The sequence below is a fragment of the Rhineura floridana genome, chromosome 2 (genome assembly GCF_030035675.1).
Source record: "Rhineura floridana isolate rRhiFlo1 chromosome 2, rRhiFlo1.hap2, whole genome shotgun sequence".
Classification (NCBI taxonomy): Eukaryota; Metazoa; Chordata; class Lepidosauria; order Squamata; family Rhineuridae; genus Rhineura; species Rhineura floridana.
This window is the reverse complement of record NC_084481.1, coordinates 54,689,359-54,704,631: the sequence shown is the minus strand read 5'-3', so window position 1 is coordinate 54,704,631 and position 15,273 is coordinate 54,689,359. Positions and strand designations below refer to the sequence as shown.

At 40.6% G+C, this 15,273-nt stretch overlaps 1 protein-coding gene across 8 annotated transcripts in view; it reads right to left on the bottom strand.

Annotated features, from left to right (window-relative positions):
- CCDC148 (coiled-coil domain containing 148) overlaps positions 1-15,273 on the bottom strand; it is a 143,942-nt gene that overhangs the window by 117,034 nt on the left and 11,635 nt on the right. For 2 of the 8 annotated variants that reach the window (XM_061608725.1, XM_061608724.1), the window contains exon 1: positions 5,326-5,437. The exons of 5 other annotated variants lie outside the window; for them this stretch is intronic. Coding sequence is in view for 1 of the 3 variants with exons in the window: in XM_061608721.1 (XP_061464705.1) it covers positions 9,934-9,965 (32 nt within the window). In the remaining 2 variants the exon portion in view is untranslated. Of the gene's footprint in view, positions 1-5,325; positions 5,438-9,933; positions 10,029-15,273 lie in introns of those variants that run through there. One more of the 8 variants, XM_061608721.1, reaches the window with a different exon arrangement.

Below are 15,273 nucleotides of genomic sequence, written 5' to 3'. Positions count from 1 at the left end.
CCCCCCCCTTTTTTTTGCTTAAGGTATTTCCTGCTGGATATACAAGAACAAACTTGTACATGTTTTATAGGCTTTGTGGAAGTGTGTATGCTATCCAAAACTCCCTAGCTGACTATTTTACATTCCCTAGTCTTTCCAGCACAATATTAATTGTGGGCTATCAGAAGGAAGTCCCACTGATTTCAACAGCACACACTGTGTTGGGAAGTAGGCAAGTGTTCCTCTCACCACTATTTCTCCCTGACTGGAATCCTTTCCCTTGTTTCATAAAAGAGTCAAGAATAAACACACTCAGGGCCAGCCAAACACAATTTGTCACCTGAAGAGGGGTAGCAAATGGCTCCCTACACCCCAGCCCCATGCATGTAGAACCAAAGGTTGGTCAAGTTATTTTGGCACCGAGGGGGGGGGAACACCCCCCCACCTCTCCCAATCCCTGGAAGTAAAAATGTAGTAATAAATTTAATCAATTAATTTGCTGCCCTTTCATTAAATGCAAAAGCAGCTGTTTGAGACAACTACATCTGGTTGGCCACTGTGAGAACAGAATGCTGGACTAGATGGGTCTCTGGCCTGATCCAGTAGGCTCGTGTTCTTACGGCTGGATTCAGACAGCACCTTATTTAGTTTTACTGATGATTCCTTACCTGTTCATTTTCACATTTATGTGATCTTTCACACAAAGTAAAAGCCACTTATGGAAATCTAGCAGAATCAAGTGGAAGTTTGGTGCTCATTTTCATGTTAACTGCTTCCAGAAAAAAATCTGTTTGCAACCACCATTAACCCAGACAATTATGGGAAATTTTTATTTTTCCCATGGTTTTTTTGGGATCCCACCACCATTACTCACATAATGAAATTTGGAGCAGCATTCTGGCATACGGTAGCATGCATGTGCATAAAGGGTGGGTCGGGCAACATGTCCAATGATGTGTGTTGTGTCACACCACGGTCACTGGAGTGAATAAAATGTAGTGTGACATGGCAGTATATTGATGAAAAAAGTCACAGTTCCATAACGCAACAGGTACTCTGCTTTGAAAGGAACATTACAAATTTGGACAGAAATGCTAGCATCATTATCAGGAAAAGCAGCTATACACCCCACGTCTGAATGCAGCCTACCTTACTCTGGATAATGGTACAACAGGCCCTAAATACATTCCACTAATTTGTATGGGACAATGAAAAAGCAACAGGGTATAGGACAGGGTGGCAATACAAGCCTGACTTCTCAGAGGTTTTCCTGATTGCATAACATTCTCTAGTCCCATATAAGTAAATGGAGCAAATGTTCTGCACTGACTTATCAATGATGGTACCATAAAGATTCTGTATTGATGGTACCATAAAGATTCTATATTGGCTGTAACTGAGAAACTGTGTCCTATTAAAATTGCAGTCTTTTGTCTGGTAAATTGGCCAAACACCACTGCTTCACAATCATCTGGCTATGGTAGCGTTTAATCAGGAGTAGCCAATATGGTGCCCACCAGTAGTTGTTGGACTACAACTCCCATCATCCTTGATCATTTCCCATGCCAGCTGGAGTTGATGAGAGATGAAGTCTAAGAACATCTAAAGGGCAACATATTAGCTATCCCTGGTTTAGATGAACAAAAGCAAGCAGTGTTGGGTGTTATTTCTGAGGTTGTTTAAAGAGCATGGGTTTTTTATATGCAATTTATATAAATGTACATTTATATGCATTTTACACAGAGAAATGAGCGGGAGGGAAAAATCATGTTCAATGAAGTCAGTAGAGGACAGCCCAAATTTCCTCTGCGTGTTCATTTCTATAGGATAGTAAGCACTCTATAATGGACAGCAGCATAAAAAAGAGTTGAGGAAGCCCTCAATCTGGTAAATGTCTCATGAAGCAGCAACTGAGTAGAGGTACAGACTCCCTTTTAAGTAGAAAACCATACCTCATCCATATCCTGCTACCCCGCTCTGTTTAGTGAAGTGTGCTAACTGCTTGTTAAACTGAGGTAACTCTTCTTTTGAACATTGATTAATCCACCCTTGGGCATCATCATAAACTTCAGCATCTATATACCATTTTAGAATGTTATACTAGAACCTGCTTTATCCCAGGTCTGACTATTGGTCCATCTAGCTTAGTACTGTCGACACTGACTGGCAGTGGCTCTCCAGGGTTTGAAACAGGAGTCCTTCTAAACCCTAAATGCAGATGCCACAACCTGAACCCGAGACCTTTTGCATATAAAGCATGTGCTGTACCACTGAGCCCTTTCCCACTATGGTGCTTCACTACATTATCAAAAGAATCAGGACCAGGTTTGAAGGATCCCTTGACTGGGTTGACCACTTTCCCACCTCTGCGAAATGGGGAATACAGAGCAAGATGTTGACAAGAAAGATGAAATGGACAGTGAGTTGTTAGCTAATAGAGTTGCATATTGTGAGAGAGAAACTTCAGAATCGTGGTGCCTGTTCTTTAGGTAATTCTGATGCTACAGCATTCTGCAATAAGATGTTCTATGGAGTTGTCAAGTTCCCTAATAAGGGACATGTCCTTAAAACAGAGGATCATCTTCCAGTACCATATTGCTTAAGTACAAAATTGTACACTAACAGCCAGTAATTATTTGTACACATGCATGTTGTCTGTTCTAACATAATATTAAGAAGGCCAAGCAGCACTGAAATTCTCCCACGTTTTTACAAAAGCACATTGACAGAAGCACTAAAGAGATGATTTCATACTTGCTACAAAACAGGTGCAGTTTCAGCTCTAACCTAGAATAAGCATACTTACTGGTAACACAGTTCCCTCGCCCTAAACCAGAAAAGCTAAAACCCACAAAGCCCTACAATATGTGACAGTGAATGTCCAAAATGTGGTGAATGTCAACATTCACATGTTAATGATGACAAACCCAGAATAATTTTGTGAATGCTTGGAAACAGATGTGCATGTCTAAAAAATGGGGGAAATCTATAGCTATATCCAAGCATTCACAAAATTTATCTAGGACTGTGAGCATTCATATGCATTTTGGACATTCACTGGAACTCATATATATATGAGGCTGCAAAAATATTTCATAGATGTCAAAATTAACATTTTAGGCACCAAAGCAAGCAAGCACCTATGATCTCCACCCCCATTCCATATATACAGAATATACAGACCTATGATATATAGAAAATGCACATAAAGATACAACCAGCATGAATACTTCAGATACACAATGAACTGTTTACTTTCTAGCTATAATTTTTGCATGTGGGGGTGGGAGGGCCTTTTGTTCAATTGCACTCTGAACATTCCCTGCAGCATACAGAAGCAGAGTATAAATGAATTAAGTCCTACCAGCAAAGTGAAGTTAGAATATGCTGAAGTGCTTTGCAGTTTTCAGTCTAAATCTTACTATACCAATGTCTGGAGGATGGGGGGGAAGAAGAGGAAGGAAGAAAAAACCAAATGCAACACAGCTCTTCAACAAAATTTAGCACAGTTCAGCCGTCTACCTTCAATTCCTTTTCATTCAAAATGTACTGAAGGCAGAAGGCTGAAGTGACTAAATTGGATAGATTCCATATAGGGTTTTAAAATTATGCAGCACACTTTGCCTGTGAGCATGATCTAACACTCACTGAAATCAAAAGGAATCTTTCAAATTAGCTTGTGAGAGTGAGGACTGGATCAGATTACCCGTTTCAATCAGTGCATGCCAGATTTCCATGGCAATACGTTAAAGTAACGAGTGACCTCACTGCAAGTTGTCTCCATGACTGAAGAATATGCCATTCTAAAATATCATTTTAGGACTGAACAGGAATTGAACTGGGGTTGAGAACACAAGACAAATAGTTTTAAATACCTTTTAACATAATGTTGTAATGGGAAATATTATTTTTAATAGAAAATGAAGAAACAATATTAAAAGTATAATTTATAAAGGGGGTGCCACTGATCCCAAAGTCACATTTGTTTAATACTATGCATCTATTAAAGTTGCAAACCACTGCTACTATGAACTTGATCTATGTAGTAGAGCCATTATTACACCATTTGACAAACTACTCAGTAAGCAGTAATTCAGCCCATATCTTTGTTCACTGTCCACAGGTGTTCAATGTAGAATGGTGAATAGTAACTTTTTCATAGAGTCCGGGTAAAAGTCAGATCCAGTAGAATTAAAATACATTCTCTTGAATTTGCATGATTCTACAGCCCCCAACAACAACAACATCAAATTAGCACTGACATGTGTAAACTAGACAGTAACAACCACAGATCTCTTACATGTCTTTTTTTTTTAAAAAAACACCCCCAATGTTTTTAACCTTTTTTAAAAAAAGTTTTGAAAGCTTTTAAAAAATGTTTTTAAAGATGTTTTGTTTTAATGTATTTTAAAGTCTGTTTTTATGATGGTTAAAGTGTTTTTAGTGCTTTTGTTTGCCGCCCTGGGCTCCTGCTGGGAGGGAGGATATAAATCAAATAATAAATACATAAATCAATGCCTACACCAGAGAAACATTGATCTAAGGATCCTCATAGACTTAGAATGACAATAAAGGGATGACAACAAACTACCAACAAATCACAGAACATATCTGTGGACAAAGTACCTATGATTTGATGGTGATTGTGGGACTCCCTTGTAAAAATTATGAGAACCCATAGAGATTTGTGCATAGATCCATGCTTTTGCATCACAGCTGTGCTGAAAACACTGAATCTGTGAATTTGACAGTGCAGTCAATGGGGGCAAATGAGATATGTGATTTTATGATAACTGTGAAAAAATGATGCAATTTCAGGAGGATCCATTTTACTGGACCAACATGCTTCCTTCTCTCTTTCTGACACTTCATACTTTCTCTCTCCACATCATTTCATTTTCTCCCCCCTTCCCATCTACTAGATCACTATCCTTTCCATCCTAGTCTTTAACTTCTATGTGTTTTTCAAGTGGCAGTTTGGGTACTGATCTGAGCCTTGAGAAGCACATGGATCTCAATGAGATAGTGGAAAAGAAGTTGCTCTTCCAGCTTCCTCCTTCAGTTCTATTTACATTCAGGGGCAGGTGAGAGGTCATCAGTCTCACCACCTCACGACAAAGGAAGCAGCATCATGGGTGTGTATGTGTCTCAGGAGGCTTTGCAGATATATGAGTGCTCAAGGATGCCATTGCACCCAAGAAGCACCACACTGGCAACCCCAGGGACAAACCATCAGGACCATATTAACACCCAACAAGCATGCACTGCACTTGCTACCGGTAGTCTTCTGGGCATAACTGAAGGTAAAGTTTTCAACCTTTAAAGCCTTAATGGACTGGATCTCACCTGTCTTAGGGAACAACTCTCCACATTTGAGTTGGTATGTCTGCTGGGGTCTGCTGGAGATACTGAGCTCTAGATAACTATCTCAAATGAGGGACAACTATGATCACATGCAGCACCTAAGAACAGGAATATAAACACTGTCTCAGAACACTGAAATACACACATTTCCATTTCTGTCCCTTAGCTGACGCTTTATTTCATCTAAGCAGAAAACCTTTAAAATTAAAAGTCTTAATATGATGCTTTGTCTAAAAGCTATATTTTCTTTAGTAATTTTTTTAAATTGGTATTTGCTTAGTTTCTTACTAAATATAGGTTTGCGCTAGCTATTAAAATAGAATAAAACTTTGCCATATAATTAAGTGGTAATACTATCATGCTTATTTTTTACTTCCTCAAAGACTGAAGGAAGCATAATCTCATGTTACTTGGGCATCTATAGGAAATTCAAAAGAAACAAAGCCCACTAGTGGTCCTTCTGGTTTAAATGATTATGCAAAATGTCTTCTACTTCACATTTCAACATTACTCTTAAGACATTTATTATTTTCCTGTGCTTTCTGTTTCTTTTGTTAGGGTTTAAGGCCTTGTTAATTCGTCTCCCCCTTTAAAGAATGTAAATGTAAATACATAGATATAGTGGCTTTGTTATGGTAATTCAAAACTAATAGTATAGGCAGAGGAAACTGCTTTCAAATGGATGGCTCCAAGCAAGTATCAGAACAAGATGGTATCACTCACAAATTGCAAAAAATGTATTTATGTCTACTGAACTAGCTACTGAAAGAAAGCTCCAGTGCAGAACAATTGTTGCCATCAAGAGTAAACTGAAGGATTCAGACAAGTATACTCTTGCTGAAGCAGAGACTCATGCTTCAATAGCGATACATTTATCATAGAAGTCCTCATGAGGATAGGGCTTTCAAATGCCACTAGTCATGATGACTATATTATCTCCAGTATCCGAGGCAGCAAAGTTCCAAATTCCATTTGCTGGGGAGCATGAGTGGGAGAGGGCTATTGCACTCATGTCCTGCTTGTGGGCTTCCCAGAGGCTTCTGGTTGGCCACTAAGGGAACAGAATGCTAGATCAGGCCTTTGATCTGATCCAGCAGAGTTCTTTTCAAGTTCTTATATCTTGTAATCTAGTCACTATCGAGTCTTTAAATGAGAACTGTGAATTTTAAAACACACAGAGCATAATGCATCAGGCATTTATTGCCTTCAAATATTGGAAGTTGCCCTTTGGTCTCTGCTAATCTGTTTACTTTCAAATTCAATAGGATTTAATACAATGTGGAATGATGACATCCAGCCAGCATTTCAATCCAACCAACTTAATATTTATGGAATTCTTTGACAATATAAACAAGAATTAGCTCATCTCCCTTCTAGAATATTGGCATGTTATGATGAAACTCTGGTTTCTCACGTGGTTTCTCCAGCAAATGTCTGTATGGTTCCCTTAGCAAAAAGAGCACATCTGAAATAACTGTTGGTGCAATAACCTTTGAAAAACATACAACTAAAAATGAAGTCTAAACATCTGTTGATAAGAGGAAAGGCTTGAAAGGGAGTATGTGAAAGCAGGAACTGAAGTCACCCATGTCTGCCAAGCTATGTTGAATCAAACAATTCAGCTGGGGTTTTGTCTTTTTTTTTACAAACTCTTATACAAACCATTTCTGCTGACCAAAGGCATCCATTTCAGGGTTAGCCAGTAGTAGACAGTTAGCTTGTCGTTTTAAAAGGCTTTAATTTCAGGCTGCAATACCGTGCACCCTTATTTAGGAGACTAAAGTAATGACAACAGAAGATTTATGCAACTTTACAGTTGACAATGAGGACATTGAACTTGTCAAGGATTATCAATACCTCGGCACAGTCATTAACCAAAAGGGAGACAATAGTCAAGAAATCGGAAGAAGGCTAGGACTGGGGAGGCTATGAGAGAACTAGAAAAGGTCCTCAAATGTAAAGATATATCACTGAACACCAAAGTCAGGATCATTCAGACCATGGTATTCCTGATCTCTATGTATGGATGTGAAAGTTGGACAGTGAAAAAGGCGGATAAGAGAAAAATCAACTCATTTGAAATGTGGTGCTGGAGGAGAGCTTTGCACATACCATGGACTGCGAAAAAGACAAATAATTGGGTGTTAGAACAAATTAAACCAGAACTGTCACTAGAAGCTAAAATGATGAAACTGAGGTTATCGTACTTTGGACACATCATGAGAAGACATAATTCACTAGAAAAGATAATAATGCTTGGAAAAACAGCAGGGAGTAGAAAAAGAGGAAGGCCAAACAAGAGATGGATTGATTCCATAAAGGAAGCCACAGACCTGAACTTACAAGATCTGAGCAGGGTGGTTCATGACAGATGCTCTTGGAGGTCGCTGATTCATAGGGTCGCCATAAGTCGTAATCAACTTGAAGGCACATAACAACAGCAACAACCCACTGAACCTAAGTGGAACTGACTTGTGAGTAAGTTAGGCAGGGGACTGGGCTCTTATTTCTTAGGTATTTATCAACATCCCACAAGCTTACATGGCTTTATATGATTTAAAGTTATTAAAAAAAGGTTTTCAGCTAGCAGTTTTCATCAAAGATGAAGAGACAAGACAACTGCAAGACTGTAGTAAGTACGATGTTTGACCCTTGCTGTAAATCAGCAGATGGACCATTCAAGAACCTAGACTAGTTCCCAATCAGCAGTTGTTGAAGCAAAAGAAGAAGCTTTTTCTCTCTACTTCTTTGTCCTTGTGGTGCTAAAGTTACCAGTCTATGCCCTAACTTGTAAGTCCAACGAAGTTCTGTGCCAAAACACGGCCCACCAGCCATGTATTGTCTCCTGCCAGGTGCTTGATCCCACTGTTTTTGCAGTCCCAGACAGGGGCAGGGTGGGTGCGGGAGGTGTTTTGAATGTCTGTGGGCAATCATGTATTTCTGGTGCCTTTCATTTGGGGGGGGGTCACAAGTGGTGCAGTCCTGATGCAAAGGAGAAGTTGAACAGCAAGAGTAATCAAGTAAAAGCATTTGGCTTTGTGCCAGGATCCTGAATTTTTACTATAGTAATTTCCACAGCTTTCTCAACAATGGAATTCAGCTTGGCTAACCTCTTAGTTTCATTCCTTGGTCAGAAAGGAAAACACTAATCTCAGTAACACCTGTAATGTTGCCATTATCTGCATGCGGATCTTTATCACACTTTTATAACACTGAAATTTTAAATTGCCCAGTTTTAAAAAACCAAATTTTGTTTTGTTTTTTAAAAAGACACTTATATGTAAACTGACCTTCAACTGACTGATTCATATCATAACTCTCCTTGTTCCCTATCCCAGATAGGAGTCACTTTCCAATAATGATGGTAGGGTGAACGGTCACTCTTATGCATTGGCATTGATCAGAAAAAATGATTAAATTCACGTCAGTCACTAAATGTAAAAGAAATAAAGTCACTGTAACAGAAGCCTGCTGTAAAAGTGCAATGCCTCTTGCATGACAAAAGAGTCCCTTGACTGTGCCTTAGAATTTGTTTTTGATAAATGGAAAGCAATGCCAAGATGTTTATCTAGCAGCAGCAAGACTATTATCCAGTGCCAATATTCTGTTCTGTTAACATCATCTGTTAAATTCTATTATCTGGTACAGACTCTCATTTTGGTCCTAAGTGACTTTGGCTAAGATTCTAAGCACACTTATATGGAAATAAACAGCATCTAAATCCGTGGGACTAACTTCTGTGTAGACAGTTGTGGAAACAGGTTTTCCCATGGTGATCTCCTGTAGATCCCGAATCACCAGTGCAGCTAAAACCACTACAGAGAGAAAAGGGGATGGGGGATCTTCTTGCAAAGACCATAAGCACAATAGGTTGTCAGGGAGGGAGGGAAAGGGACTTATGTGCTGCTGATTTTTCATCCCCTACCTAATTATTTAGTATTGTGGCTCCAGAACGGGGATGGGGGGGGCACAGAGAGAATACTTATCAACTTCATCAGTGCTTAAAAAAAAACACTCCAGGACTGTGTGCTCCAGAGAGTTGGTCTGCATACTTGCCTCTTAAAAACATACATGGCACTCCTTTGCAAACATGTTAGGTTACATGATTCATTTATATACAACTTTTTGGCCCAAAGGCCCTCCAAGGAGTAAACAGCATATTAATACAAAAGAAAGATACAGTAGGGCCCCACTCATACGGCGGGTTACGTTCCAGACCCCCGCTGTAAAGCAAAAACCACTGTAAAGCGGAACTCATCGAACAGAATGGAGTAATGCTCAAAAACCGCCGTAAAAGTGGAACAAGCGCCGTATGAGTGAGGCTTTAGTCTAATTGTGACCGCTGTATTAGTGAATTGCTGTAAAGCGAAGCGCTGTAAAGCGGGGCCCTACTGTACAATAAAAGTACAATAAATAAATCAAAACAGAATAAAATAGTAAAACCATAAAATAACCACAAATCACACTGGATATGCATTTATGAGCTATATTATGTTCTCACTTGCAGACACAGCTCCCCAGCACTCCACTGTGAAAGCCAGGTTAACTCACATCCCTTCTGCCTTTACCCCAGCTGCTCCAGTCTCTCACCTAGGACTCGGAGCAAGCCTATCCACAGCCATTCACCTATGGGGCATGCACATATCCTCATCGCACTCCAAAAGAGCAACCCCAAAAGATGTCACTTTGGAGGTACTCCACTGGGGCTGGCCCAGCAGCAACTCACCATCAATGATGGCTTTGAACAGGCTTCTCCCTGTAAATCAGCTACAGCTGTGGCAAAGTTATTGGTCTTCATGGGAGTGGGCAGCTGGCCAAAACTTCTTGCTTTTCCAACAGGCTGCTGCTCTCCAGCTGCAGCAGAAAAGGGCTCAGGAGGCTAAGGTTTGTATCCACTGCCCAGCCAGTAATAGCTCTGCTACTGCTACATATCCTGCCTATGATGGACCACACATGATAGTCTGAGATGCAGGCAAGTGTGTGCATGTGTGTATATGGGCAGTTTATTTTTCCTTTCCCTCATTAGAGCACTTCTTTCCAAAAAGAGAAAATTAAACACAAAACAAAAACCTGCTTTCTGTGCTTGAGACTGTCAAATGCAGAGGGTTAGGGTCTCCTATCAGCCAGTTCCAGATACAGGCAGGTGGGCAGTTATGAAGTTACTCCAGATTGTGATCAACTGTAGTGTTTTGGCGAGCAGAACAAATTTATTCCTTTCTTCCTAAAACTCTGTGGAGCAGAACCAGGTGCATCTGCCCATGCTTACTTTATGCAAGATTAGCGGCCATTAATTGAATGTGGACGATGCACATGTTATATATATATATATACAGTCAAACATATAACAGAGTGCAGACATTCCAGGTGTTTTTATCCTGTGATAGTTATGAAAATACTTTAAGCAGACTGAGCAGCAGAGCAGAAATTGTACTCCAAGAGCGCTTATCAATTGTTCCTTCTCAAAATGGGGGAAGGTAACAAACAGGGTACAGCAGGGTTTGGTCCTGGGCCTGCTGCTTTTCAACATTTTTATTAATGACTTGGATGAGGAAGTGCAGGGAATGCTTATCAGATTTGCAGAGGATAAAGAACTGGGAGGGATAGCTAATACCTTGGAAGACAGAAACAAAATTGAAAGGCATCTTGATAGGCTGGAGCACTGGGCTGAAAACAACAGAATGAAATGCAACAGGGATAAGTGCAAAGTTCTACACCTAGGAAAAAGAAACCAAATGCACAGTTATAAGATGGGGGATACTTGGCTCAGCAATACTACATGCGAGAAGGATCTTGGGATTGTTGATCATAAGCTGAATATGAGCCAACAGTGTGATGTGGCTGCAAAAAAGGCAAATGCTATTTTAGGCTACATTAACAGAAGTATCGTTTCCAAATCATGTGAGCATTGGTTCGCCTCTATTTGGCACTGGTTAAGCCTCATCTTGAGTACTGTGTTCAGTTCTGGACACCACATTTTAAGAAGGATGCAGACAAACTGGAACAGGTTTAGAGGAGGGTAACGAGGATCATCAGGGGACTAGAAACAAAGCCCTATGAGCACAGACTGAAAGGACTGGGCATGTTTAGCCTTGAGAAGGGAAGACTGAGGGGAGATATGATAGCACTCTTTAAGTACTTGAAAGGTTGTCACGCAGAGGAGGGCCAGGATCTCTTCTCAATCATCCCAGAGTGCAGGACATGGAGTAATGGGCTCAAATTACAGGAAGCCAGTTTTCAGCTGAACATCAGAAAAAACTTCCTGTTACATTGTTACATCACTGGAACCTATTACCTAGGGAGGTGGTGGGCTCTCCAACACTGGAGGCATTCAAGAGGCAGCTGGACAGCCACCTGTCGGGTATGCTTTAATTTGGATTCCTGCACTGAGCAGGGGGTTGGACTCAATGGCCTTATATACCCCTTCCAACTCTACGATTCTATGGGTGTTTTTTGGTGGGTTTTTTTGTATTTTTCTTAAATAAAAGGAGAAGCCAAGGATCTTGTTGGATGTTTTCAGGGAGATAAGGGTGAAGACTAAATCATGGAGAGTGATGTTGTAGGGGAAACTGATCTAAACATTCAGCTCACTATTCAAAGACATCATTCTGCAGAGAGGAAAAAGAATTACAACCATTTTGCCATATGGTACAGTAAACCCAGCACCCTCAACATTAAGAGAGAAAGGAACATAGTTCTATTGCGAAACACACAGAAGACGTGAATCTAAATTAACACAAAATACTACCAAGCATCTATGCAATATACTGCTAGGAAACCATTTTATCTAGACACAGAACTGTTTATATATATTTATGACAGTCACATATTACATTTCATATAATTTAATTTTATACACATTTAGAACTAAAGGCCTTCACAAAATATATTGTTTTTTCAGCACAAATATACCCCTGTATAGGAAAGGAAGATATGAACAGAGAAGACATTTAGGATGCTAAGATAAAGAGAATTTAAAACAGCATAACTGGGAGTAGGCATACTATCACACAGAACCCTTCAGAATAAGACTGCCTCGATTCTGCAGTGGTGCTTAATTAGCAACAGTTTGCAACCAGAGGGAAATTAGTGCTCAGCATAGTTTAACTCAATCCTGATTCTGCGAATAGTAGATGTTATGGATGCTCAAGCAGTTGGCTTTTCAGAAGAGATTCTGCTATAGTGCTGCATTTAATTGGTCTAACCAGGGAGTGGGAAGCTCTCCTTGTCTGCTAAATGTAAATGTACTGCCTTCAAGTCAATTCCAACTTGTGGCAACCCTATGAATAGGGTTTTCATGAGGCTGAGAGGCAGTGACTGGCCCAAGGTCACCCAGTGAGCTTCATGGCTGTGTGGGGATTCGAACCCGGGTCTCCCAGGTCGTAGTCCAACACCTAGAGCAGCCTTTCCCAACCAGTGTGCCTCCAGATGTTGTTGGACCACAATTCCCATCTTTCCTGACCATTGGCAATGCTGGCTGATGGGCGTTGTGGTCCAACAACATCTGGAGGCACACTGGTTGGGAAAGGCTGACCTAGAGAATGGCTCCGTTCAGGGCCAAACTAGAAGATACATGAAAAAAATTAACAGCAGTGCAAGGAGGATAATACTAGAACTCGTGGACATTCAAAGAAGCTGAATGTTGGAAGATTCAGGACAGACAAAAGGAAGTACTTCTTTACTCAGCGCATAGTTAAACTATGGAATTTGCTCCCACAAGATGCAGTAATGGCCACCAGCTTGGATGGCTTTAAAAGAAGCTTAGACAAATTCATGGAGGACAGGGCTATCAATGGCTACTAGCCATGATGGCTGTGCTGTGCCACCCTAGTCAGAGGCAGCATGCTTCTGAAAACCAGTTGCCGGAAGCCTCAGGAGGGGAGGGTGTTCTTGCACTCGGGTCCTGCTTGCGGGCTTCCCCCAGGCACCTGGTTGGCCACTGTGAGAACAGGATGCTGGACTAGATGGGCCACTGGCCTGATCCAGCAGGCTCTTCTTATGTTCTTATGAAGGACTTGATTAGGATTGGGAACCTGACATGTGAAAAGGGGGAGGGCTAAACATCTCCTGACACCATGGTCCCAATTACCCCTCCTCCAAGCTGCTATTTGTCACAAGAGGAAATCTGCTATTGTTGCCAAATAGCTGCTTGAGTGACAAGTTTTTCATCAGGACTTTTGTCATATCTCCCCCTGCCAAAACCCACTCTTCAGGAGGAAAGTGTTATTTTTTCCTTCAGATTTTCTGATCCTGCACCCTGCCAGAATCACATTCTGCCTGGCGCAAGTATAGATCACAGAGTTAAGCAAAGCTGTTGCTAGGGTCCTTTTTTCCTTCCCCACCCTCTAGGCTTTGCTTACAAATGGCCTTGGCAACAGAAAGCCTCAAGCCCTCTGGATTCTTTATATCCTCTAAAGATCCCAGCTATAAGTTGCTCTTCTGCTACCAGCAATTGCTCCTTTCTACTGGGAATTCCGCTACAACCACTAATAATTATTTCTGCCCCTATTTGCTTTATGTCAATCTACTGTGAAGCTTTGTCACTAGTCACAGTTAACCTTGTTAAAGACAAATGAATTTTATTTAATTAACAGATGTAAGAAATATAAACAAGTTTACTTCATATTCACTTCAAGTTTACTTCATACCTCCAAAAGAGGTTACTAAGACCAGTTTCATTTATGTTATTTTTGTAAAATTGCCTCAGAGAATATTTATTTATTTAAACTACAAGTCTGCCCATCCTAAGCATCTAGCCATCCCCTTCTTCATCCAACCTCCCAACCAGATATATATTCACTTTCCCCCATTCACTCCACCAGTCAGCACACAGCATTCTAACTCACTCGCTCCCTCTCCCCCCTCACCACATTTACTCTAATATAAACCCCTTCCACGCTTTGCCTGATTAACTGATTACAACAAACCATGAAAAGTGAAACATCACAACCATGGTGTGCTGGACTTAACCCCTTCCTCAGGAACCAAGGTCCTGATTAGTTACCCACTACGCTATTTAATTTTTTTAAAAAAAGCAGCCTTATGAGTCATCCACAAGTCACCTAGTTTGGCCTCTAGTCAATCCTTCAAACCATGTTTTCGAAGATCAGAAATGAGTGACTCATGGGTTTTTGTATACTGTCTACCCTTCTTGCATGCAGCTGCACATTTAATTTAGTGCTATCCACAGAATACTAAGATGTCCGAACTGGCAAACAATGGTTAAGGTTTGCCAAGTTAGAATTAGAAAGCTGCAGGTTTCCAATTCTGGTTTGACAGCTAAGCATAATTTTGGGTGTCATAATAAGCTGTACCACTGAACTACAAACTGAAAGTGTAGCTCCATGAAAGAGCCAATGAGTTCATTTCCAGTCCTCCGAACTATAGGAGCAGGGTCTTTAATTAATGGTACTCATTTTTTCTTTTACTGCTGATAGCACTATTTCATCGAGGAAACCAGAGGCAGGAACTGAGTACGGGGCAGTTCATCACTAAAGCTGTGTCATGCTCAACAGGACACAATTAGGAGTAGAAGCCACAATGAACCTTTGCTGAAAGGTACTTACTCCTAAGTAAACATTATAGAAGGGACTTTACCATATAGCATAATGTTAAGTGCTGCATGGACCTAACATTTTAATTCTATTTCCAGCTGATTGCAGAAAAGCACTGCCTCAGCAGTGCTAAAGCATCCTATGTAAAAACAACCAATGAGTTCAGCCATTTTGTAGTTGAAACAGAAGGTAGATTGGGAACTGCCGGTAGATCTCTGGGTGATTTCCAACAGATCAACAAGTATTTCCAGCTCCCAACTGCTTAGTAACAAAATTAACTCCCTATCCCACACATATACAATTATTCTGCTGAAATGAAGAAAAAAGTGGTGGTGGTAGGGGTAACCAGTAGATTTTTGTGTGGAAGAATTGTGAGCCC